The following is a 26,560-nucleotide window of genomic DNA, read 5'->3' on the forward strand; positions in this document are numbered from 1 at the left end:
CGAGTCCTAAATACTGTCTTATCAACATCAGCCTCTTTAACTCTCAACTAGTGATACCTTGATCGGAGATTAATCTTAGATAAAATCGAAGCTCCTTAAAACTGGTCGAACAAATCATCTATCCTCGGTGAGGGTACTTATTCTTGATAGTCAACTTATTCAATTGTCAGTAGTCAATACAAATACGCATGGATCCATCCTTCTTTTTGACAAATAGAACTAGTGCTCCCCACGGAGACACACTAAGGCGAATGAACCCACGACCCAATAACTTTTGAATCTGAGCCTTAAGCTCCACAAGCTCCTTCGGTACCAGGAATGAGCTTAATCCTAAACTCAACTTCACGGTTCGAAGGTAACCAATGTAGCTCTTCAAGATAAATGTCTAAAAAGTCTTTAACCATCATAACATCTTTAACCGAAGAATCCCCAGAATCTGAAACACTGATGTAGGCCAGATACGCCTCACACCCCTTATGAACCAAATTTTTGGCCCTTAATGAAGAAATTACATTCGATAAGTAGTTTCGATGCTCTCTAATCATGACTACCTCGCTGTCCTCTGCAGTTCTCAATACAATCCTTTTCGTGGCACAATCTGGGCTCACTCGGTGTGTAACCAACCAATTTATTCCCAAAATCAAATCAAATTCTAAAAAAGGCAATTCCATCAGATCAGCTAGGAAGGTAACCCCTTGAACCTCTAAAGGAACATCTCTAAACAACTTATTTACCCTTACTGATTGCCACAGCAAACTCAGTACAGTGACCTCACTCGTAGTGCTCTCAATCAATATGCCCAAGTTTTTAGATACCATAGAAGCTATATAGGAGTAAGTATATCCTATATCTATCAGTGCAGTATAAGGTACATTATAAATAAAGAACGTATCTGTGATGACGTCCAGAGTATCTCCCTCCTCTCGGTGACGTACAGCATATACTAGAGCCAGGCTGTCTCGCCTCAGTATGACCAACACCTCTGCCCGGTACTCTCTAACCACGGTCTAACCTATTACCACCTCTAACCTGACCACAGCCTCTCTGTGGCTGCTGAACTACTCTTGGTAGTTGTGTAGTACTAGTGCTAGGAGCTCGTATCTGATCGGACCTCTGTGGACACTCTCTAATACGGTGCTCTAGAGAACCGCACTTCAAACATGCCCCAGTTCTTTTTCAACACTCTCCCTGATGGCGTCTACCACAATCAGTACACGGTGGTTGTCCAGTAGCAGTATTAGGGGCCCCAACTCTAATCGGCCCAACAACTCTGGCCTTTTTGTTAGGCCTTTGAATGGAACTTGAGGGCTCCAAATCCCTCTTGCTCCTACTTCTCTCTCGGTTCTTGCATTCAGTGCGCTTTACTTTCTCGGCGATCTTCTCCTTATCAACTAAAGTTACAAAGTTCGCTCCCTTTGTAGAGCTATCAGAACCATCAGATTATCCTTGAGGCCATCCTCAAAGCGAACACATCGCTCATACTTAGTGGACACCATACCTCGCGCATAGCAGCTCAGCCACAGAAATTCGGCCTCATACTCGGCCACTGTTCTATCCCCTTGAGTCAAATTCAAGAACTCTCTCTTACGGGCATCCATATAATTGGCACCCACATACTTCCCTTGGAAGGCAATCTTGAAGAACTACCAGGATAACCGGTCGTGTTCAGTACCCCCTTAATCGTAAGCCACCACTTATAAGCCTCACCTCTTAGTAGCGACACTGCACCCTTTAGTTTCTATTCGAGGGTGCATCTAGATCGTCTATGATCCTTTTTATAGCCTTGAAAACCTCTGCTCCATTAGACCAGAGTTATTCTATAACCGACCCTCGACCTCCAGCTCCAGTATTGGGCCGAGCGACCCTCTCTAAAATCCTCAACATGGCCTGAGATAGTGTGTCATCCCCAATCGCTCGATCATGAGACCTAGATCCAGTCTCAGTCACTGGCGAAACAGGCGTCTCACTAGTATCCAGATTAGGCAGGTTACCAGAAGATGAGGACCCAGCTCAGGCCCCTCCACGGCCCCTTGTACCCCGTCTGCGAGTACCTCTGGTGCTCATTGTCTAATTGCGTTTTATCTGTATTAACAGTTTTATGCATTAGTTTACAATTTTAGTATTTAACAGATGTTTTATGCAGAACAGTATTAGTAGTTTCAAAGTTCATTTTCGTAAATCGTAGTCTCATTATAGTTTTCAGTTTCTCTAAGTATACACTAACTTAGAGTAATTTCAGTGCAGTATACTACCTATAGTAGTTTCAGTTTCATACCAATTTCAGTTTAAAATAGATATCAGTTTCAAAAAATTTACAGGATCGGCGCCGGAGACTCGATGTACCACACATTTAATAAAAATATTTCAATCATCAATAACCAGTTCTTTAAAACCAAGTTTTAAAACCCAAATCCAATCAAACTTTGTAACCTGACTCTAATACCACTAAATGTAACACCCCAAACCCGGCCTAGACGTTATGGTCGAATCTGGCAATGTCACATGGTAGTGTTTTTCGAAAACATTGGTTGTCATCAAAAACCTCTTTTCTATGTAACCTCTTTACAATATTTTATGTAAATTCTAGGACGTGTCATTCATTTTCAAAATGTTATTCATTATTACAAAGTTATACCCTTTCAAAACATTATTAATTTTCAAAACATCACTTATTGCAGAAGCTTTTTAAAATAGTTGCGTATTTGAGTGAATTTTGTTAAAACGTTTGATTTTTCTTGAAACCTCGATTATCCCTACTACTAGCAGTTATAAATCAAGCAATAAAAGTCCCAAATAATACATGAAACTCCAAAGAGGCCATTATTATAGTAAATACCCCAAAATAAAATTAAAATTATAAATAATTACTAATATAAAATGAAATAAGTCGTGTGGCCACTATTGAGTCCTCCACCACACCGATCCGCCTAAGTTTGGGGATTACTTGGATAAAATAGAAGGGGTAAGTTTACGTAAACTCAGTGTGTAATCCCTATGCAAACAAACCAATAGCATACAGGTAATCACAGTCTGGGCTTAAGCCCTTTTTTAGTAACAGTATTAGTCCAGTTTGGGCCTTAGCCCATCTCAGTACAGTAACAGTAACAGATATGTAGTCACAAAATCCTACCCAACCAGCATCTACGCACCATCTCCGTCCAACCCTACACTCCATATGGGGATATAATCAATCCACTCATCCCTCCACTCTAAGTAGTACCGAATGCGACACTAGATAGTAGTTTGCAACTAAGCTACCAGTACATTAGGCTTGAGACCTTTCAGTGTACTTCCTTCGAACAATATAAACCCCCAACCCAATTAATCCAATGCAATATACCAATATGTCATGCCAAATCATGGTATTATAAATGTATTTAGTACAGTTTTAACAGCATGCTCAATATACAGTCATACGGATATCTATATCGCATGTGGATATAACAATCATTCAATCAATCAGGAGTCTAAGTATGCTTACCGACCTTACAGTAGGCTCACAGTTGTCTCGGGCGATCCGTGCAACCTTTATAACAACACATTAAAAATGGACCGACATGCCCATGTTGTCATCCCGTGTAGGCTAACATGCCCGTGTGGGCCACACGACCCAAATTGGCCTTGGTTGTGTGCGTCACACAGTCTGGCCCAAAATTCCCATACGCCAATGTGGTTCTCTCGTATGGGCCCACACGGCTCAATTCGAGTTGGCCTATGCGTCGCACACAGCCTGCCTCATCAATTACACACCTGTGTTTAGTCACATGACCTGCCACATGGGCGGCCACACGCCCATGTGGTGTCGATAGCCTCACTTTTTGACTTTTTGCCAATTTCAATTTTTAGCATTTTTGGTACACACTTGGGTCATTCTCGATGCTGAAGCACTTCCTAACCTTCTGGAACCTATAAACAATGTACCCAATTTCAAATTTAACAACTAAACACAATTTAATCAACAGCAAAATGAGCCAAATGCACTCACTTCCCGCAATCACCCCCGACTACTCGCATTATTCAATTCGTTGGGAAGAAAAATCGCTTCACGATCATCCCCTATGCACAAAAAGCAGAATCAAAATCTTTCAAAACCAAAACTAAAAGAACACAACAACACTACTTACCGTTATCGCACGGAAACAAAAGCAGAGGAGCAAAATAGACCGAAAATGAAAGATAAGGGGAAACACTTAAAATTTTGGCAACAAAATTGAAGGGAAAATGAAAACAATTGGGGATTTTTTGCTGAAAACAAAGAAAAAGAAAATGTAGAGAGGGAAAAATTCGACAGGTAGAAGGAAAGCACTCGAAATCTCGACAACAACACAGAGAGATTGAAGTCAAGAGAAAATGAAAAAAGGGTGGGGGAGAAAGAGATAGAATTCGGCTATGGAGGCAGAAAAAAATAAATAAAATAAAAATGAAAGATGGTAGAGGAGAGTTCTGCAGAGATTTTTGGAATCAAAGAGTAACTCCCCAAACTCCTTGATTTACTCCACTAAACCACATCCATTCCAACCACTTAGCATCCCAGTCCATCTCAAACGTCTCCATTCCTTACTTTCCTCCCAAAATCCCTTATTTCCCTCCCAAGCCCTCCAACACACTCCCACTACCCTCAAACTCTCATAATTTTGGTCAAACTAGGACACGCACACGGCACAAGTAGCAAAATAAAACACTCCCTTGCACACACTAGGACTCGAACTCAAGACCACTAGCATATTAACACTTCACTTAACCACCAGACCAGCAAACCCGTTCTGTTATATTTTACTAACATTTATTTATAAGCCTATTGATTAGAGATAGGGGTTTATTTATTTAAAAACAAAATTTTTTCCCAAGTTAAGGCTTGAACTTTGGACCTCTCAAACACTCCCTGAGTACTTAACCACTGAAGCAGATAGATATTTACGTCACAACATATGGAAATAAATATATAAGGGATTTTTTGGGCGTTACAATTGTATCTTATCTTTTCTTAATACATATGCAGTGCACGAACTAGAGCCACACATTTTCCGCCAAAGAATGATTCAACTTGAGAGTGACATGGAGGGTCAAACGAACACATCTTTCCGAAAGTGGTTGAGTACCATGGAGTTGTGGCAATGGGCTCAAAGTTTTGATGAGGGCTTTCATTATGGTCAAATGACCATAAACTTGGTGGAGGGGATCAATGCTATGTTGTTGAAAACACGACATCTTTCAATTTCATCTGTCATATCGACTACATTCTATAGGTCGGCTACCTTGATGCCAATAACGGGTTAGCAACAAGTCAACTAGATAGAGGTGAGACATGTGTTTGTTAAAGATGTCAAGGATGCAATGGTTACAAACTGTTGAATGGTGAGGATGATGAATGTAGAAATATATTCACGACATCTTAAAACATTTTGAGTTACAAAGACCATTGGTCGTCGACCCAGTATACCACCTAGGTCTTATGGAGTTGATCTCCGAAACAGACAGTGAGATTGTAGGAGGTTCCAAACATTTCATTATCCAAGTGCGCATGTCATAGCAGCGTGTGCTAAAGTCTCGCTCAATGTTGAACATTTTTCGATGATGTGTACACACTCGAGTGCACATTGTATGTCTAGGAGAATGATTTCCCCGTCTTACCTGACCTGTCTATGTAAGAGGTGCCTCCGACGACTTTTGATCTTGTCCTAAACAGAGGGTTGCATAGGAATCTGAAAGGTCGTCTGCAATGAAATGGACATTAGGGAGAAATCAGACAGTAAGCGTTGTGGATTATGCAGGTTAGCTGATCATAATCAAAGTAAATGCCCACAATGAAACTACCATGTTAGATAATCGTCACGATCGGGTAGGAATTGAGTCCATGTGATTTATATAAAAAAAATTATATTACAAAGTTTGTTCCAATTTTTAATGTTGTAATGTATTTAATTTATATAAAAAAATTTATATTACAATGTTTATTCCAATTAGATTAATGTTGTAATGTATTTAATTTATATAACAAAATTTATATTACAATGTTTATTTCAATTAGATTAATGTTGTAATGTATTTAATTTATATAACAAAATTTATATTACAAAACTAAGTTTATTACAAGTTGTAGTGATTTAATATTGTAATGTTGCAATTAATCTAATTTATGACCACAAATTTTGTTCCAATTTTTAGTGTTCCAATCAATCTAATTAAATATACAAAGATTGTCTTTTTCTTGATTTATATATTAGTAGAATAAACAACTACAAACTTTGTAATATCAAAACCGTAAGAAACCCCTAAAATTGTGTTTTGATAGTATGGTCCTAAAGGTATATTTCTGTAGGGGTCGACGTTCATGTTGTGGGTGATTGCGGTGATCAACATCCTCTTCAGTTGCAGGTGGGGGTGCGCGAAACATGGAAGAAAAATTATATGCCCTGAACACCATCGATGAACTTGAGCCGGGAGGAGTGCCATACTAGGGTGGATACGACCCAAGAGGAGTGCCGCCCTTCCCTTCTCCGTCCCTTTCTTCTCCTTCACCCACCAATAGAAAATGAAGTTGTTATAAGGTCCCCAAACACACAAAAAACAAACAAACACAGCATGCAACCATCCGATCCAATGCCAAAGTGGTGCCGTTTCTGCCAACCCCTTCACTGGTGCCGCCTACGCCAGCTCCTCCACCAGTGGCGCCTCTTCCCTAGGCACGACCTGTGTCCTATCCAACCAATACCATTATTTTATTTTATTTTATTTTACTTTTTTGTCAAAAATGAGGATGGTGCCGCCTATGCACCACCCTCTACACATCTAAATGTACCATTTTGGTACTTAATATTAGCAACATACCATTTTGGTTTTTTTTTTATATTTTTTCAATAAAAAAACCTAGAAACTGGCCATATACGATAAAAAATCATAGTCATCTAGTGTAATATGATTCTTTATCCTTTTATTTGGGCACGTGGAATCCCGTGTGAATCAGCAAGGACCACCTTGCAAGGCTAAATACTCCTGGGTGACCGATAACGAAGTAGTACCGTGAGGGAAGGGTGAAAAGAACCCCCGTCGGGGAGTGAAATAGAACATGAAACCGTAAGCTCCCAAGAATATATGATTTCTTGGAACTGAGGTTTATTCGTTTTTAAGTAAGTACGTAACTCAACGAGAAATTTCCTTACTTGTCCAATTTCTAATGAATCAATATAACCATTCGTTAACATTCAAAAATATAAATAATGTCACAAGAAATTATTCAGTGATCATTTGATTCATTAATTAATAGTTAAATAATATATATCATATATTATATTATATTATAAAACAAGATTGTTAAGTTTTTAATGTGTTCATATTATAAAAAAATTTCATTTGTTAAATATGACTCCTATTTTCAGTCAAATTTGAAAAATAGTCTTTCAATTAAACTCTGTTTACTTGTTTCAATCAAACACTGATTAGTTTAGATTATTTTACTATTATTTGACTTATGAATTTAGCCTATAAATAGGCTCTTTTACAACCTTAGAAAATACACCCATTAGAGATTAGAACTCCTAACACATTTAGAGAATTTTGTGTTTACGTTTTGTGGGTTCTTTTTTTTCGGGTTTTCGGGGTTTAATTTTTATCTCCATCTTTTGTACTCTTCGTTCTTTTGCCATTATAGTAAAATTATCTTTGCCCATTGGTTTTTTATCCTCTTTGGAGGGGTTTTTCCACGTTAAATTTGTGTGTTCAATTTCTCAATTTATTCCGCTATTTTTCTTGTTCGTTGCTTAATCAGGTCGAAATCCTAACAAGTGGTATCAAGAGCTAGTTCAATTTTCATAGATCAGCCCGTTCAGAGATGGCAACAACAAGGTTTGAAATTGAAAAGTTCGATGGTGAGACAAATTTCAATCTGTGGCAAGTTTGGATGATGGCAATTCTAGTTCAATCAGGCTTGAAAAAGGTTGTTATCGGGAAAAAGCCTGAGAATCTAAATAAAACATAATGGGAAGAGCTTGATGAAAAGGCTTTATCTGCAATCCAGTTGTGCCTCACGAATACGGTATTGTAGGAGGTATTGATGGAGAAGACCTCATCTGCCTTGTGGAAAAGGTTAGAAACTCTTTATGCGACTAAGTCTCTGGCTAACCGTTTAGTGTTGAAATAACGTCTATTTACGTCTTCTTAGAGATCACATCAGTCAATTCATTACTCTTTTAAATGATTTAAAGAATGTTGAGGTTCAAATTGATGATGAAGATCAGGCTATGTTATTATTGTGCTCTTTACCCCCTTCATACAAGTCTTTCAGGGAGACCCTGATTTATGGCAGAGACAAACTCTCGTTCGAAGATGTGAAGGGTCATTTGTTGAGTAGAGACAAACTCGACAATGAGCTTCATTTGGATAGCAAGACAGATAGGGAAGCTTCCGTTTTGGTAGCATCAAAGAAACGAGATAAAAGGTGCCGCTATTGTAAAAAGTTAGGTCGCGTCAAAGTAGATTGTTATAAACTGCGAAATAAAAAAGCTGCTGAGAGTAACGAGGAAGATATAGCTGGTGCTAATTTGGCCGATGAAAATGGGGATGATTTCTTGTTAGTGTTAACAAGTGATAACACCAAGCTCACGTCCGAGTGGATCCTAGATTCAGGATGTTCTTTCCACATGTGTCCCAATAGAGAATGGTTCTCCACATACAGTTCGATTGAAGGTGGAGTTGTGCGCATGGGAAACGATTCATCTAGTAAGGTAATTGGTATTGGTACTGTTAAAATTAAGATGCACGATGGGACGATTAGGACACTCTCAGATGTCAGATATGTACTTGATTTACGAAAGAATCTCATCTCCTTAAGTATTTTAGACTTGAAAGGATGCAAAATCAACATCAAGTCGAGCGGTATTAAAGTATCTCGTGGAGCTCTCATTTTGTTAAAAGGTAAAAGAACCTGCAGTCTTTATATTCTGGAAGGTTATATAGTGACCGGTGAAATCGGACGTCCTTCGTCCGTTACGGAGTTGAAGTCAACTTGTTTGGAGCGGAGGCAACTTGGTCATAGGAGGGAAAAAGGTATGACTGTTTCGTTGAAGAGAGGTTCTCTTTTAGATGCAAGTTTTGAAAAGTTAGGGCACTGTGTTCGTGAAAATCAGACCCGGGTTAGTTTTGATTTGGCAGTGTACAAGTCGAAGGCTAAAAGTCTTCCAGTTTCTAAGCACAAATTTGACTCAGTTAATTCCCTGCATAGTTCAAGATAGGCTAGTGGCAGGCTTTGGCAAAGATGGCGTTGTGAAAATATGAGTCAAGGTGGAGATTTGTTAAATATGACTCCTATTTTCAGTCAAATTTGAAAAATAGTCTTTCAGTTAAACTCTGTTTACTTGTTTCAATCAAACACTGATTAGTTTAGATTATTTTACTATTATTTGACTTATGAATTTAGCCTATAAATAGGCTCTTTTACAACCTTAGAAAATACACCCATTAGAGATTAGAACTCATAACATATTTAGAGAATTTTGTGTTTACGTTTTGTGGGTTCTTTTTTTTCGGGTTTTAGTTTTTATCTCCATCTTTTATACTCTTCGTTCTTTTGCCATTATAGTAAAATTATCTTTTCCCGTGGTTTTTTATCCTCTTTGGAGGGGTTTTTCCACGTTAAATTTGTGTGTTCAATTTCTCAATTTATTCCGCTATTTTTCTTGTTCGTTGCTTAATTGGGTCGAAATCCTAACAATGTGACAAGAAAAAGAAATAAAAATTTGTGGAGGGGAAGATTGCAACATATACATAAACTTTTCTGACTTTTTTATATTGTTTGCTCAAATAATAAACCAAAATTGCCAAGGGGGAAGGTGAATTGGCCCAAAACAAAGCCTAATGGCCCAACAAGCCCAAAGCCTAAACAGTCTACAGAAACCTTAATCCTAGCCTGCGCGCCGTCGCTCCTCCCACGTCAGCGCCGCTCCTAGCCTCCGCCACCATCAACTACTCCTCAACCACCACCTGCAAAAAATAGCAAACAACACGCAAATAACAGTAGCCAAGCAGAGATTAAAAAAAGAAGAAGAGAGATTGTAAATTTAAAACGGCTATAAAGGCCAATTTCTTGTGAGATTCAAGGGGGATCTTTTTTTTTTGAAAAAAAAAAGAGAAATAGAAATCGGATACAAACATAAAAAAAAAGGTGATTCTTTTGTTTTTTTCTTCTATTCTTTTGGTTTTCTTTTCTATCTTTTGTTTCAAAAATAATAATAATAATAATAATAATAATAATAATAATAATAATAATAATAATAATAAAGGAAGCTTTTTTGCCTTTTTTTCTATCTTTTTTTCTATCTTTTTATTGCCGTCACCGGGGTCTTATCTGGCCTGGAAAGTGATCGAACCCATGAGGGTTCGCTTGAGGTCGCGGCGGAGAACGTAAAAAACCGATACGTTTTCCCCTTTTTTTAAAAAAATTTTGGCTTCAGTCCTGACGGTTTCAGCTCCAAATCGGAGTTCTACGCAAAGAAAGGAAAAAATGGGACATTTTGGTTTTTTTTGGGCCACCGGGGACAGTAGTCTCCGTCGTCGGCGACCGGTGGCCGTCGTGGGGAAGGGTCACTGGAGCTGAAGGCCGGCCAAGGCTGTTGAGAGAAAAGGGAGGGCTATCGGATTTGTTTTTTTAAAGAGAAGGTAGAAATGATTTTTTTGAAAAAAATTTGGCTTAAATGGGCGCTACAAAACAACACCGTTTTGGGCTGATTTTCAGACGTCAAAACGACGTCGTTTTGACCCAATCCGCCAACCCGACCCGACCCGACCCTAGCAAGGATCCATGCGTTTTTAAACTGAGGGTCTATTTATTCTTTCGATCCTTCCGCTTTTTAATGGCATTTCAATACAGTCATGTTTCCTTTTTTTTCTTTTTTAAATTTATATCTGGTATTTCTGAATCTTTCATTTTAGTCCCTCCTGGAATGGCGCGTTTTGGGGGTACGGGGATAATTTCAACCCTTTATTATTTATTTTCCCGATTTATCCTTTTAATTTAATTTAAGTTGCGATTAAGTCCTTTATTTATTTATTTACTTATTTACTTATTTATTAGTTCTTTACTTTTTTTAATATTTAAAATTGTTTTTTTATTTTCTTTTATCGAGCATTTATTTTTTCTTTTTTTCTTTTTCTTTTTGTGCCATTATTATTTTTATCATTATTTTATTATTATCTATATATTTATTTATTTATTTATTTATTTACACATACTTATGAATTAGATTGTACACATGCTTTTATTGGCACATATTTATTATTATGGTCATTGTTATTTTATTTTTATTTTTTTGGTGTGTTCTTGTTATTTTACTATTTCTTTCATTATTTTTGGCATTTTCATGTCATGTCAATTTATTTTTAACATGCATCTTCCATTTTTTTATTTATTTTAAGTTACTTTATTTATTTATTGTTACTATGATATGATCACTACAGGAAAATAGGGTTTTAGCGGCGTTTTTAGCGGCGTTTTATCAAAAAACGCCACAAAAATTGTAAAACACAGATCAATAGCGGCGTTTTTGGTAAAATGCCATTAAAAACAGAGCAATAGCGGCGCTTTTTGTTAAAACGCCGCTAAAAACAGAGCAATAGCGGCACTTTTGGTAAAACGCCGCTAAAAGTCGGAGCAATAGCGGCGCTTTCTGTAAAACGCCGCTAAAAGTCGGAGCATTAGCGGCGCTTTTGATAAAACGCCGCTAAAAGTCATATAACCCCTAAAACCCTAAACCCTAAAAAATCATGAACCCTAATCTATAACCCTTAAACCCTAAAAACCTTAAACCATAAACTATAACTTCTAAAACACTAAAAGCCAAAAAACATCACATGGATGTTGATGTGTATATACATATATATTAATGTAAAAGCTTATGTTCATATAATAAATTATGGAAGCAATACTTAATATTGATTAAATTTATTTTTTGGTTTACGGTTTAATATTTAAGGTTTAAGGTCTATGGTTTAGGGTTTTATGGTTTAAGGTTTAATGGCCATGGGTATATAGTATGTTAATCTCAATTGAATCATATTCAATAATTAAATCCTAAACCCTATAATTAATTATTGTTATCGATAATAGATATCTTGATTTTGATAAAAAATATTTTTTATATATTAATAAGGTGTTATATTGTTTAATGGATTGAAGGGATATTTTGTGAAAAATGTTTTAAATGATAAGTTTACCTTTAAATTTTATTAATAGTTTTTTGTTTATACTATTTTAATATTTATCTATACTGATTAATTAAAATATATATTTATTTATACGAACGAAAATTCTCTGCACTCATTTGTGTCTCCACGTTTCTTAATTGTAACTCATTTTCTTTTTAAAATATATATTTGTGTCTCCACGTTTTTTTCATTTTCTTTTACACAATTATTGATATAACATCATTTTATATTTATATATTGCATGGATACATAAATATTTATATTTATTCAATATAAAAATATATTGATGTATTTATTTTTTTAAATGTGTATGATTAAATCAAAATTAAAGTTTTAACTATACATTTAAACCACAATTAGAATTTCACGTCTACAATTACACATTAAATCGAAATAAAAAATAAACTCAAAAATAAAAATTTAAAATTTAAAAATTAAAAATTAAAATTTAAAAATAAAAAATAAAAAACTTAAAAACTTAAAAATTAATATTTTAGTCCATATTTCAATTAAAAAGTTCAACATTCAAATTAAAAAAAATTCCAAAAGAGAAAAAATAAAAAATATGTTAAAAAAATTTTAAAATTAATATAATGGCGTTTTTAGTGAAAACGCCGCAAAATTTGATAAGCCCAGGCATTTGAGAATCAGGCTGTTGCACTAGAGAAAAGCCATTGGGAACGATCTTTAAACGGATTTTTAAAGTCCATTTTTGAAACAATATAGAAGCCACGTGCTTCGCACGCCAACACCCAATCCATTAAACCCTGTGTTTTCTGCTTATATCCCTAAACTAAAAGATTACCCGAACCCCCATTTCACTCACTTTCCTCAAAAAGCCTTAAGAACACAATGTCTGTGCTTCTCAAATCCTTCCTTATCCTCTCCTTTCGCGCCAGAGCTCTCCCTGTTTTCCCTTCCATTCTAACTCCAAAATCGCTTCCAAGGAACCGTCGAACCCGAACCCTTTCCTCTGTTTCTGCTTCCACTTTTCAATCTCCTCCTCCTTCCGTTTCCCCTGAAACTCCCACCCCCATACCCCCTCTCTCTGACTCTCTCCGTTGGGTCTCTTGTACCGCTTATTGTGGTGATTTGTCTAATCAAGATGTGGGTTTTCGGGTCCGTCTTTGCGGCTAGGTCGCTCTCCACCGGGTCCATGGCGGCCTTACCTTTTTTAATCTTAGAGACCACACCGGCATTGTCCAGGTATTTACTTATTTTCAACTTTTTTCTATAAATGAAATTGTGAATTTTCATCCCCGATTCAACCAAAATACAGACCCGAACCAAGACATCCGGGTTCGACTACTCCCCTTTGAACAACTCTTCCCGATTACCGTCGGTTTTCCTATATGGCCGTGATTCCGAACATTGGCTTATCATTTTGGAATTCCCAGAACGCCCAAAACCTTTGAAAGAAGAAATGACCGATACCTATGTTAAAACCCTCGCTTCTGTTGTCGGCAGGTTTTTAAATTATAATTATTCCTTCAGATTTCATTAAATTTTGGGTTTTATTTTTCTTTTTTATTTGTTCTGATCTTGTAATGAAGAGGAAGCGAAAAAGAGAATATACTCTGTTTGTACAACGAGGTATACTGGGTTTCGTGCTATTTTTTCTAAGGATTTGGTCGAAGAACTTAGAGGTAATTTCATTTCTCATTTACTAGGGTTTAGGGTTTACATGGTTTTCCCTTTTTCTAGTGTAATTGGAAGAAGAAATGGGTTTCTGAAACAATGGGTTTTCAGAAAGAAAAATAATAAACATTGGTACCTTGTATGTGTCCCTGAATTTTATTGAAGGAAATATTTTTGCTTTCTCAGTTTGATCTTTTGGTAAAAGTAAGACCTTCATTCTTTTGCAGTTGCATTTTGCAGGAAACTATAAAAGTAATGGTTTTCTCAAAGTTTCATGCAATGGGGGCTTGAATCAAATGCGTGCTGCGGTCTATGTCTTTCCTCTAGCTCATCTTTTCCTTGTTCTTCTATTCAACATTATGTTATTAATTTAAGCTGATTAAGCCTTTTTAGATCTGTGACATGGTAATCGTTGCTCGACTTTTAAATCTCACTTTGGTTGTTCCAAAACTTGATAAGACATCATTCTGGGCGGACCCTAGGTAAATTTATAATTCTGGAAAGGTTGTTTAGTTCTTTCTCAGCTGCTGTAAATTGTCTTTGACTCATGATCTGTTTGGCAGTGATTTTGGTGACATTTTTGATGTGAGCCATTTCATTGATTCTCTAATGGATGAAGTTCGGATTATCAAAAGGCTGCCAAAGAAGTTTAATAGGAAATATGGGTTTCAAGCTTTTCAGATGTCTCCTGTTAGCTGGTCAAATGAAAAGTACTACTTAGAACAGGTTTGGTTGCTCGTTATTAATTACTATTTTTAGCTTAAAAATATTCATGTCAAAACACTCAAATTATCATAGCAAAAAGTGGTGTACCATCTGTTTAGGAGACACAAAGTAGTGATTAGTGAACCCCAGCATTCACACATCCTACAAATAAGATAGAAAATCTGTGTGCTGCGACTTAGGTATGAGAACTTCTCTAAAGTATAATGTCAGACAGGGAATAAAAATAACAGTATGATGCCTTCTGCTGTTGGTAGGCAAATAACCAAAGTATGACCATGGTGTACCCTTGCCTTGTTTTTTATGAGTTGCATCAAATGTTTGCACTAGTGATGACAAGATATTAATCTGCACTTTTAAATCTATGAAGTATCTTGTGATCTTAATATTATCAGTTTCAAGAATCAGGACGCAATGATACAGAAATGTAACTAGGTAGTTACCCCTTTCTTTCAGGTATGCATACCCTTGGTGGAGAGAGAAAGAGATAATGTCTGAAGAGAGGAGACAACAAGGGTTGTGTCCTCTGACACCCGAAGAAGCGACGCTAGTTTTGCAAGCATTAGGTTTCGATAAGGAAACTCAGATTTACATAGCTTCTGGTGAGATTTGTGGCAGTGAACGGAGATTGGCATTGCTAAGAGCTGCATTTCCACACATTGTGAGATTTTGACCCTGTAAATGTTTTGCTCTGGGCATTTGTAAGGTTGTTTAAAGCCTGGTGAGAGCACTGGGTTTCTATATTGACAACTTTTTCGGATATCTTGATGATAATATCTTATATTTTACATGGTTATGATTTAAGTCCTTATTTCATTGATATCTTTATATTTAATTTAATTTAATTATTTATTTTAGTTTTGATTCTAAATTTTTATTTTTATTTTAATATTTTTAGTTAAAATTTAATAGGAAATTTTTATATTTATATCATGGATATTATTCTTCTCAATATTTTGATAATGAATTTTAAATTTTTTATATTTTTCATGACTTTTATAATATTTTATTTTTTTTAAAATTTCATGACCTTTATCGGCGTTTTTTTTAAATAAACGCCACAAACTTTTATGGCGCCGTCTATAGCGGCGTTTTTTGCGGCGCTTGTAAAAACGCCGCAAATAGTTTTAGCGGCGCTTTTAAGCGCCGCTAAAGACCTTAAAAAACGCCGCTAAAAGTCAATTTTGCTGCAGTGGATTGTTAATATTATTATTATTATCATTATATTATTATTGTTATAGTACTCCTTTATTTAATTATTATTTATCATTCTAATATTCTCCCCATCTAACCATTTTATATTATTTCATTATCACTATACCATGCATTATATTTAGACATATTGTACCCGAATAAACTAAATATACATCACTTTAAACGTCATATTAATTTTTTTACTCAATGCGTAAAAAGGAGAATTTCAAAACTAAGGCAACGTTCTTATTTAGAGATTCGAGAAATCAGCCCTAATTTACAAGGTTTGATTTTCTCTTTAAACCTAAATAACCGAACATCCTTTTAAAACTAAAACCACATGAGATTTAAACAATAATTGAATAGGGAGCATTTTTATTTTCGAAAATTCGAGATGTCCTGACTTCACTTACAGGACATGACCTTTTTCGTTATCTCGAAATAAGAAAGCTTCTTATATAAGTTTTGATTTAACTAAATGATTTAAATTAAAAAACATGCAAAGAGGGATCATATTTAAATTTTCAAATTTTTAGCTTTCGACATTACGCCAATTAATCAATTAGGTACTAATTTTGGGCGTCACGAGGATGCTAATCCTTCCTCGTGCGTAATCGACTCTTGAACCCATGTTCTGGATTTTGTTAGACTAAAATTCATTATTTTTAGTAATTTAAATTTTTTTATTAAAGTGATCAAATTACGAAGTGATCCGGTGTCACCTCATAAAAAAATGATTGGTGGTGATTCTCATTTTCGTTTTCAAAATAAAAGTTGATTTAAAAAAAAACGTCTCGACAATTATTTTATATTTTTATTCATTGATTCAATTATGAAAAGTTAAAAGAAGTTTATATTTTAAACATAGATTGATAAGGTATTTTAAATTTTGTTTTTTTAAGATTTTTAATTAAAATTAAGTATAAATTAATATTTAAAACATGTAAAAAATTTAAAATAATATTTAAAAAAATTTAAATCTTTTGATATATATTAACAATGTTTTTTATTTTTTTATTAGCGTCAAATATAGAACTAAAAACTTTTTAAATCAATATTTACTTTTTTTTATCAACTTTTAACACTTTGAAATGTGCTTTTTGTTTAAAAAAAAAGCAATACTTAAAATTTTTTATAAAAGTTAATGATAAATGCCAAAAGTAATATATTTTAACCTCATTTTTTTGTGTTTTTTATTATTATTCGATTTAAATGATGAAATTTATGCTCTTAATCCTTTAAACACATGTGTCTATATTTTGGAGAGCCTTTGGGAGTAAAAGGAGCAACAAACGAGCGAAAATTGGAGCAAGTGTCAAGAACCATACGGGTTAGACACACAGCCGTGTGTGCCACGCGGTCATGTGCCAGACCATGTGAAAATCACGAATCGCACTCCAAACCTGCGGGAAAACGCATTTTTAAGTTTTTCGGGCATTTTAAGACCTATATATGACAAAGATAAGAAGAGGGAAGAGAGTTGTCATAGAATATTGAAGAAAATTACTCGAAAAACACCATTGAAGCTGACTCTGAAGCAGGTTTCCATCAAGAAGATCTCATTTTGATTTATCTGAAGTTTATTATGAGTTTCTTTGTTTCTTATTGTTATATTGTCTTTAAGATGTTTTTGTTTGCTATTATGAACTGATTTTCTAAATACCTAGGAGAGATGAACCCTATGAAGAATTCTGTCTTTTGATTTCTATTTTATGCAATAAATACTACAATCTTGTTCTCGATTATGTGTGCTTAATTCTTGATTTAATATTTTTGGACTATTAATCCATGTTTGATGTGCTTAAATCAGAGGAGGAAAAGTCTCTATTTAAGAGAAGATCTAGCATAATTGAGTGGAGTTGCATGCAATCCTAGAAATAAGACGACATAAATCTACCGGATTAGAGTCAAATCTAATAGGTAGATTCATAGATCGAGTTAATGTGATAATAGGAGTTTTAATTAGAAAGAAATTTTAATTAATCAACCTATAGTCGGTTTCTCTCTTAGAGTCGGTTTCTCTTACTCTAGAAAGAGATATTAGCATAATTTAAAAATTTCTATGGATCAAGATACTAAGTGAAGAAATTGTTTAGTTCTTTCCTGGGTGGATTCTTTCCTGGGTATTGTTTCACTTCTTAGATGTTAATCATTTGTTTTCTTGATTCGTTATTTGTCGTGTTCTTTAGTTAATTAATTTAGTTAATATTAGTTTTAATCAATCTCTCCAATTTGTCAATTAAATAATAAAAAGACAGTAATTACTAATACTTTTAGTACTCGTGGGAACAATATCTTTACTCACCGTAGCTATACTATTAATTGATAACTGCACTTGTTTTAGTTAGATTTTTAATTAGTTTGCGACTACATTAATTAAAGTATAAAAAAAATTAATCTAGTACAAAAGAAATACTTTTTTTTATAATGCTGCAAAAAGAATTTGCAGTCCAATACATAACATGAAATTCTACCACACTAGTTATTTTTGTCTTGACTTATATGGAGAGGTGATTAAACCTATTATTAGACACTCATTTGACACATATTCAAACTGTATTAACCTAATATCTTACCCTTAATATTGTAGAAAAAAACAATTATTTTTAGCCATATTTATAGAAAGACCCCAAACAATTGGCTACAATATAATAATTATTGATGGCCAAATCTTAGACACTACAATAAGCTTTAAGACGAGTTATATAACCCTCAGATTGAACAGCTGAACCTCCAGATTTAACAGCTGCTTGAGTGATTTCGGAGTAATAAAATTTCAAATATTCTTCGTAGTCATGAGGTTTGAAAAGGATGGGCTTGTTGTCATCCACAAGCTCATTTGGAACCTTTACTACGTAGCCTTCTCTTGGCCTTGTAAACAGTCCCAAGCTATACCTATCTTCGTTACCCTTCATAATGACACGATGAGAAGGCGAAGGCAATCGACCATTTAACCATACCTGCAAAATATAAAAATTTTAGGTTTTAAGTCAAGCTATTTAAACACTTTGTGATGCAAAAAATAAGTGGAACTTACGCTAAGGGACTCTCCAATCAAGACTATGAAAGAGTTGGGTGAAGGCTTCATATTGATCCATTCACCATCTTTGCTTTGAATCTGTAGTCCATTAACCTCGTTTTGATACAAAAGGGTCATCGTATTAGAGTCACAGTGCGCAGCTAACACATGGGTTGAATCATTGGTTTTTGGCTTTTCATATTTCATGATCCTCAGTTCATAGCTTACGGCGTCAATGAGCTCATCCATGTATTTCTCAAGTCCAAAACTCTCCAAAATCATCTTCAAAATTTTCTTCTGTAACTCGGATGCTAGTTGAGTGAAAGACGCCAGAGTTTTACTGCCAAATACAAAACATATAATAAATAAAATTGCCCCTTTATTGGGAGAAATCTTTGTAATATCGTCTTTTGGGATGCTGATTTGGAACATGAATAATAGAGCTATTATTCTTAATGTGTCTATACTTGATTTTAACTTTGGGTTTTCAAGTGGTAGTGCTCTTTTCCGCTAAAACCTAAGGTTAAAACTAAGCATACACAACACGGGAATAATACCTCTATTGTTCTAAATTTGGGTTGACATGTCGGAAAATGACAACTTCAAAAACTTTTCCTAATAAGCAGGTGGATTCCAAGAAGTCTAATAGTTTTGTTAAAGGGATTTTTGCAAGTGAAGTACCTAAAGACTAAAAGTTGTATTAGAAATCAAATTGCATTTTGATGTTAGATCAAAAAAGTAAGTTGGTCTTTTTTGTTAAAAGTTTCTTTCAATTCTATTGTTAAAAACTATGTAGCTAACGGAATAACGAGACAATTACACATAGTGTGCCACGTGTATCTCATGTTGACATAAGAGACCAGTTTTTACCAAAAAAAATAGATAAAATTTTTAACAAAAAAACCAATTTGCTCTTTGATTTAATATCTAAAGATTTTTTTTAATAGAGAAAATAAAATATATTCTGACTCCTAATGCAAGGGCTCTTATAATACTTGTTACCGTACCTGAAACTTATGTTTCCTTGAGGCCATAAAGTGTTGGTGAGGCATTGTTCAATGTTTTCAGCAATCTGAGCATCTTCCATCGCCAAGCTTTGAAACGGTCCAGATGAAGGATTGAAATAGCCACGAAAGGGCTTATCGGAAACACACAGTTTCTTGGTTTGTAAAGGCAAGTCAAAGGTCTCTTGCAAAGCCCCAAACACTGCCTTTCGAAGCTCCAGGATTGGATCAAACAATGCCTCGAAACAACCGTACTCCCCCAATGCTTCTCGAACTTGGGATTTCACTAAATCCCATTCAGGGCTGCCCGGTTTCAGGTTTTGGTTTGAGAAATCTATAACTGGAACCATTGCCGGAGTTGTTGAGCTCATCTCTATGTTTATATCAAACACTAATGCTTGAATGGCACCTTTAATATACAATCAATGAGATTTATAATTGCATTGAAAGTCCCTCCTTGCAAATCAAAAGTATAAAATAATGGGTATATTTTTTTGTGAAAAAATACAAAATATTGAATAGCGATATAACATTCCAAATTGGATTGGTTTTTTATTATTTTTTCTTGTCTCTTGCTATTTCTCTGCTAGTAGAAACCAGGCATATTTGGTCACAAATCACAGTCATCTGGTGTAATATGATTAATTCTTAATCCTTTTATTGTCACTTCATACAATCACCTCAACATTTAAAAATATAAATAATGTCATCATTTGATAATAATTTACATTAACTAATTAATAGTTAAATAATATATGTCATATATTATATTATATTATATTATATTATATTATATTATATTATAAAACACAATTTTTAAATTTTTAATGTGTTGATAACTGACAAGAAAAAAAATTCTTGTGAAGGGAAAGATTGCATCATATACATAAACTCCTCTGCTAATTCAAATAATCAAATCGAAATTGTCAAGAGGAGGGTGAATTAGCTTTTAAAAATTTTGTGAATGCTAAAGAGAAATGAACATAAAAATTTTGGGACAAGGTTTAACCTTACAAACTCGTTTAAGATCTCTACCCAAATCTTAAAACACAAACTCTCTTAAAGAGATAAAAAGAAGCAAACAAAGAAACAATCCTTACAAGATCAAAATGTTTACAAATTATGCTCAATTACAAAGAAAAACACTTAGCAAATAGAATGAAAACAAAGCTTACAAGTGTATGAAATAAAGCTAATCATGGGCCAGTTCGGGCCAGGCCTAAACAAAATTTTAGGCCCGGGCCTGTCCTGGCCCAAAATATGGGCCTAAAAAATTATCAAAGCCTGGCCCAAAATAAAATTACTAAGCCTGAGCTCGACCTGACCCGGCCTATATTAAATTTTTTTAGCTTATTTTATTAAATAAAAAATTTTTAAAATATAATAAATCAAATACATTTAAAAACATAAAAAATATTAAAAAATTAAAAAATGATACTAAAACAATTCTTAAAACAATACACAAATTGAAAATATAATAAAAAGTAGTTATATTAAAATTTTAAAATGATTAAAAATAAAATAAAATATAAATTATTATATAATTCGGGCAAGGCCGGGCCTAGGCAAAAAATTCTTGCCCGAGGCCCGGCTTGTTTTCTAAACAGGTCTCGTTTTTTGTCCAAGTCCATTTTTTGGGCCTATATTTTTTACCAAACCCTCCTATTTTTCGGGCGGACCTTCGAGCCGGGCCACCCATTATCAAATTTAGTATGAAAGAAAAGTATGGAAATAACTTAACATACAATTTTGCATAATATGTCACTGTAAATTTTAAAACAATTAAAAAAAAACTTTCAAGTTTATCACTATTTTTACAAATTAAATACGCTATTAAAATTGATATAGGTGTTTAAAAATGTAAATAATGTTACAATAAATCATTTACTGATCGCAATATTAAATTAATTAAGAATCTGTATTCACTAAGTAATAGTTAAATCATATATATATCATATACATACTAATTTGCGTACTAGTGTGGTGCACAGATTTATTATGTGTTATATTTAAAAATATTTAACTAATTTATATTTTATTTTTAAACATGATATATTAACACAAAAAAATATTTTTAAAATTAAAAAAATTGGTAATAAAAAATTATAAAAAAAATTAGTAATTAATTTTAATAATTAAAAATTAAGTGATTTATAAAGTAATTAAAAATTAAAAAAAATCATGATTCGGTTCTTTTTAATTGTAAGGTAGAACTTCATGTTCAATCACCTACTTTTTTTTTTGTCCTCCTATCTTTTTAGATATGAAAATAATTTTTAAATTAAATTATAAAAAAAAAATAATGATAGTCATGATAGTCATAATTGATAGGGTAAAGCTTGAACAACCAACGCGACTAACCTTTGTTAATTCAGTGAACCATTTCCAAACTATTTTAGTTAATTCAATTTACTTATCTTTGTTATTTTTAGTCAATGAAACTCTTATATATACCCTACCTCATTTCACTCTCAATATACACCTCAAAAATCTATCATTCTCCATTCACTTATCCTCTCTTCCTTTTTGAGTTTTTTCTATTACAATTAATCTATTGTTAGATTTTTGTTCTCGTTATTTATAACGGAAGAACTTGTTGAATCCTGGGAATATATTTTACGAAAAAAATATCCTTAAAGATAATATCCGACATGCTTCTAACTATTTAACTCATGTTCTTGAATCGTGAAATTGATGAATATTTAAAAATAGGAAACTATAAAAACATTAACTTGATTTATATATACAAGAAAAACTAGATCTTATTATAGTCATTATAATTGTGGGATTATTAACTTTTTTATTTGAAAAAAATTGTAATCAAAGTAATTAAAGGATTGACTAGTAAGATCTGTTTAGTTACTAGCATATTTTATACCATTTATGCATAATTCATTCTATGACTACTATAAGACTGAGATTCATTTGGTTGAGTTAATGTTACGTCCCGAATTTTTTTTTTGTATGACTAAACATAAAATGAGTTACTAGTCTAATTGTTAAGTATGAGTGAAACTGTCTTTGAAATCCAAGTTTGAATCCCTTCCCTTACATTTTTTTTATAAATTTCGGCATTTTCCTTGTTTTTAACTCTATTGTCGCCCTTAGGGTTTAAAAACCCTAATATTTAAACATCTTTTTCTAATTTGTGTGTTCAAATTGCCTCCTTTCAAACCCTAACATATTTTTCTCTCTTGTAATTCTATCTCTACTCTTTCCTTCTCTCCTCCCCTTGTGTCACCCCTCATCTTGCCTTCTACCAATTTTTTTCCTACTTCTTCTTGTTTGTGTCACCGATTCTCCTCCATCGTTACTGCCTGCACCACCTTGCACCATCGCCACCCTATTTTCCATCACTGTCACATTGCCATTATTTTTTTCTCCTCCTCTCTTTTCGTCTTTATTCCTTTCATTGTGGCTAGATCTCTACTTAGTTTTCTCTATTTTTATTCCTCTATAGTCAAATCTCCCTTTGCTTTTACCATCTTTTTGGCTGAATATCCTTTGACTGCCAAGATCTCCACTGATTGTTCATTCCTGATTTGGTTATTGGTGTAGAGTAAGTGTTTTATTTTTATTAGATATCAAATCTCATATTTGGATCTTCTTCGCTGTCTTGGCCAAATTTCATGTGTGTGTTTATTATGTCTAAGGCCCAGATCTGGGCTACTCAGATCATCTTTAGTAATTGAGGCTAACCACATCCTCCATTCTGGATCAGTAGAAAGCGTAAGTATTCTCTAAGATCAGATCTCACTTTTTCCTTCCTAGATCTGACAATACCAATTCTAATAAATGTGTGATTCATTGTTTAAGGCGCAGATCTGGATGCGTTAGACCATATCTGATCTCTAGGAGTGTTGTTGTTTCATATCTGTAAATCGAAGAAAAGAATTTGGATGAGATTTGATTAGATCTGTAATGAATGAGTGTAGCAAGTTAGATCTAGTGTTGTTTAGACATATGGATTAAAGTATGGGTTCTAACAAAATGTAATATGCATAAGTCTTGTCCATAAGTATTTTATCTGTGATTGGTAGTATCAGTATGAATCTATGCCTTAATTGTGACTAACCAAAGGCATGAGTGCCTTTAGTGTTAGCCTAATGGGATTTGAGCCTTTTACTAAGGTTGGCCAAATGTAAGTGTCTCTGGCTATGGCTTCAGTGTTGACCGAAATTGTATATACTATTATTGTATATTTTGTTCTGATTCATATGTATTTTCAAATCGAGTTTTGGAAAATGGGAATCGATTTTGAAAATGAAAACGGGAGTCGCCACCAATCTTTTTTGATGAGGTGTGATCGGATCACCCTAAATTAATCATTTTAATAAAAGTTAAGATTTACTAAAAAGATAATTTTTGGTCTACGAAAATCAGAAAATGAGTTCGGGAGTCGGTTATGCACAAGGAAGGATTAGCACCCTCGATACGCCCAAAATTGGTACCTAGTTGATTAATTAGTGTCTTAGTGTCGAAAATTTGAAAACTTGAAAGAATTTAAAATACGATCCCTCTTTGTAAAGAAAATGCTCAAATGTTAAAGACCTTCTCGTCTCACAATATAAAATGTCACATCCAGTAAGTTAGGACACGACATCTTGAATTTTCGAGAGCGAGCTTGCCTTTTATATAAAAATTCGTGTATTTCAAAAGGTTATTCAGTTAGTTAAGGTGAACGAGGAAAATCGAAACCCAGTAAGTTAGGGTACGTTTCCTCGAATTCCCGAACACCGAATATTGCCTTTACTTGCAAAAATCTTATTTCGAGGTAACAAAATGCCATACTCGGTAAGTTAGGGCACAACACCTCGTATCTCCGAGAATAAGCATTTTTCAAAACTCATGTCGCGATTTAAAAGAGTATTCTGTTATTTAGGTTAAAGGAGAAAAATCGAAACCCAGTAAGTTAGGGCACGATTGTCTCGAATTACCAAATACGGAATATTACTTTTATGAAAGAATTATTATTGGGTTGGATATAATGATAACAATAATATTAAAGTGAAGTAAATAATAATACTATATATATAAATATATATATGTATATAATAGAAATACACACTACTATATAATAATAAATATAGAAATACAAAAAGCAAATATAATAAAAATATTAAATTAAAGTAATAAAAAACAATACTATATATAAATATATATACATAAAAATATACACTAATATATAATAATAATAGTAATAGCAAAAACAATGAAAATATGAGTAATATTAATAATATATTAGAATACAAAAGTAAAGTAATAACAATAGGGGTGATAATAATAATAATGCAAACAATAATACATATATATATAATAATAGTAGTCAGAAATAAAAAATAATAGAAGTAACAATAATGATAGTAATAATATAAATAAATATGGAGAGGGCATATATAATATAATAATAATATAAATAATAATATATACATGAGAAATAATAATAATAATATAAATAATAGTAAAAATAAAAAAATAAAAAAATAAAACAAAGCTCTCAACTATCTTTCTCCCTCTTTTCTAAATCCGGCCATTGGTCCGGCTTTGCTTCGGTCACGGACCCCCACGGGCCGCCGTCGGTACCACCGTACATGGCAGCCGGACCTCAAAAAAACCTTTTTCGGTAATGAAAATATGGGTAAGCTTCTTACTTTTATTTTTACTTTCGTATAAAAAAACAAAATAAAATTGAAAGGAAAACAATAAACAAACAAAGAACTTAATATGAGAATAGACAAAAGAAACCTCTTTTGCTTTGATCTTTGATTAATCTCCAAAAACTAGCCTTTCCAAAAAAACAAAAAAAACCACCCCCTTCTAACATAGTCTTGAATGGCTTTTATAGCCAAATTTTACAAATAAATTTTTGTAAGCAAGTGGAGTGGTTGGGGTGGTTTAGGTGGCTAAGGTAGGTGGCCAACAAGGGTGGTGGAGTAGGTGGCCAAGGTGGGTGGCCAACAAGGGTGGTGGAGTAGGTGGGATTAGGGTTTTTCTGTTTCTGATTTTTTTTGGGGTTGGGTTAGTGCTTTGGGATAAGTTTTGGGTTTGTATTGGTTTTAATTGGGTAGTTGGGGTATGTTTATTTGGGCCCAAAATTGGGCTTGTACAGCTGCCCCTCTTTGCTTGTTGTCGTGTAACGAGAACAGAGCAAAGACTTAAGAAAGACCAATTTTGCCCTGTCTCACTGTGTCTGGATTTGTTTAGTGCTCCTTTTCTCCAGGTAGCTTTATTCCAATCTTGTTGCTTCGCTTCGCTTCACTGCTCTACTACAACTTCAAGAAGGTAAGGTTTGTTTTGATCTACTCCACTGCAACTCCATGGAGATAAGACACGTGACTTCAATCAATTCCACTGAAACTTCAAGGAGATCTGCTGTAGCTTCGATTAATCCACTAAAACTTCAAGGAAATCTGTTGTGGCTTTTAGCTGCTCCAACGCCATTTCAGGAAGAAGAGATTCACTGAAACTTCAAGGAGATCTGTTGTGGCTTTTAGCCGCTCCAACGCCATATCAGGGAGAAGAGATCCACTGAAACTTCAAGGAGATCTGCTGTGGCTTTTAGCCGCTCCAACACCATTTCAGGGAAAAGAGATCCACTGAAACTTCAAGGAGATCTACTGTGGCTTTTAGCCGCTCTAACGCCATTTCAGGGAGAAGATATTTGATTTTCAACCTGTTACCCTACTGCTTAGGGGGTTAAGGCTTGTCATCATTGATCTATTTCCCTACTGCTTAGGTGTTTAGATCTGTAAACTCAACTTGTTACCCTACTGCTTAGGGGTTTAAG

General features: G+C 34.0%; 2 protein-coding genes across 7 annotated transcripts; one reads left to right on the forward strand and one right to left on the reverse strand.

Moving 5' to 3' along the window:
• The first annotated feature begins 12,928 nt into the window (after positions 1–12,928).
• LOC121203632 (rhamnogalacturonan I rhamnosyltransferase 1) lies at positions 12,929–15,376 on the forward strand. Of its 6 annotated transcripts, none has more exons than XR_005925400.1 (7): positions 12,978–13,401; positions 13,475–13,662; positions 13,749–13,841; positions 14,061–14,141; positions 14,227–14,315; positions 14,397–14,559; positions 15,013–15,376. XR_005925400.1 is itself a non-coding variant. In XM_041110799.1 (7 exons), the coding sequence occupies exons 2-7, from the start codon at positions 13,632–13,634 to the stop codon at positions 15,052–15,054; spliced, it is 486 nt and encodes a 161-aa protein (XP_040966733.1). In that variant the 5' UTR covers positions 12,987–13,401; positions 13,475–13,631; the 3' UTR covers positions 15,055–15,376. The 6 variants fall into 6 exon arrangements, 2 of the variants coding, with proteins under 2 accessions (XP_040966734.1, XP_040966733.1); XM_041110799.1 differs by having other exon boundaries at positions 12,987–13,401; positions 14,074–14,141; XM_041110800.1 differs by having other exon boundaries at positions 12,985–13,401; positions 13,475–13,841.
• A 2,773-nt stretch (positions 15,377–18,149) lies between these two features.
• On the reverse strand, positions 18,150–20,187 carry LOC107952153 (probable 2-oxoglutarate-dependent dioxygenase AOP1). The gene is made up of 3 exons (XM_016887433.2): positions 19,777–20,187; positions 18,788–19,109; positions 18,150–18,710 (listed from the first exon to the last, which is right to left on the reverse strand). The coding sequence occupies exons 1-3, from the start codon at positions 20,142–20,144 to the stop codon at positions 18,423–18,425; spliced, it is 978 nt and encodes a 325-aa protein (XP_016742922.2). The 5' UTR covers positions 20,145–20,187; the 3' UTR covers positions 18,150–18,422.
• Positions 20,188–26,560: the final 6,373 nt, after the last annotated feature.

The sequence above is a fragment of the Gossypium hirsutum genome, chromosome A04, assembly GCF_007990345.1.
Source record: "Gossypium hirsutum isolate 1008001.06 chromosome A04, Gossypium_hirsutum_v2.1, whole genome shotgun sequence".
In the NCBI taxonomy this organism is placed as follows: Eukaryota; Viridiplantae; Streptophyta; class Magnoliopsida; order Malvales; family Malvaceae; genus Gossypium; species Gossypium hirsutum.

Bases quoted from the DNA above. Each gene is read 5' to 3' on its own strand.
- LOC121203632 (XM_041110799.1), top strand. From the start codon at position 13,632: ATGTTAAAACCCTCGCTTCTGTTGTCGGCAG. The intron at 13,663-13,748 runs GTTTTTAAATTA...CTTGTAATGAAG, and splicing joins CTCGCTTCTGTTGTCGGCAG to AGGAAGCGAAAAAGAGAATA. The intron at 14,316-14,396 runs GTAAATTTATAA...TCTGTTTGGCAG, and splicing joins TCATTCTGGGCGGACCCTAG to TGATTTTGGTGACATTTTTG.
- LOC107952153 (XM_016887433.2), bottom strand. From the start codon at position 20,144: ATGAGCTCAACAACTCCGGCAATGGTTCCAGTTATAGATTTCTCAAAC. The intron at 19,110-19,776 runs GTACGGTAACAA...TGTATTTGGCAG, and splicing joins CAAGGAAACATAAGTTTCAG to TAAAACTCTGGCGTCTTTCA. The intron at 18,711-18,787 runs GTAAGTTCCACT...TATATTTTGCAG, and splicing joins TGATTGGAGAGTCCCTTAGC to GTATGGTTAAATGGTCGATT.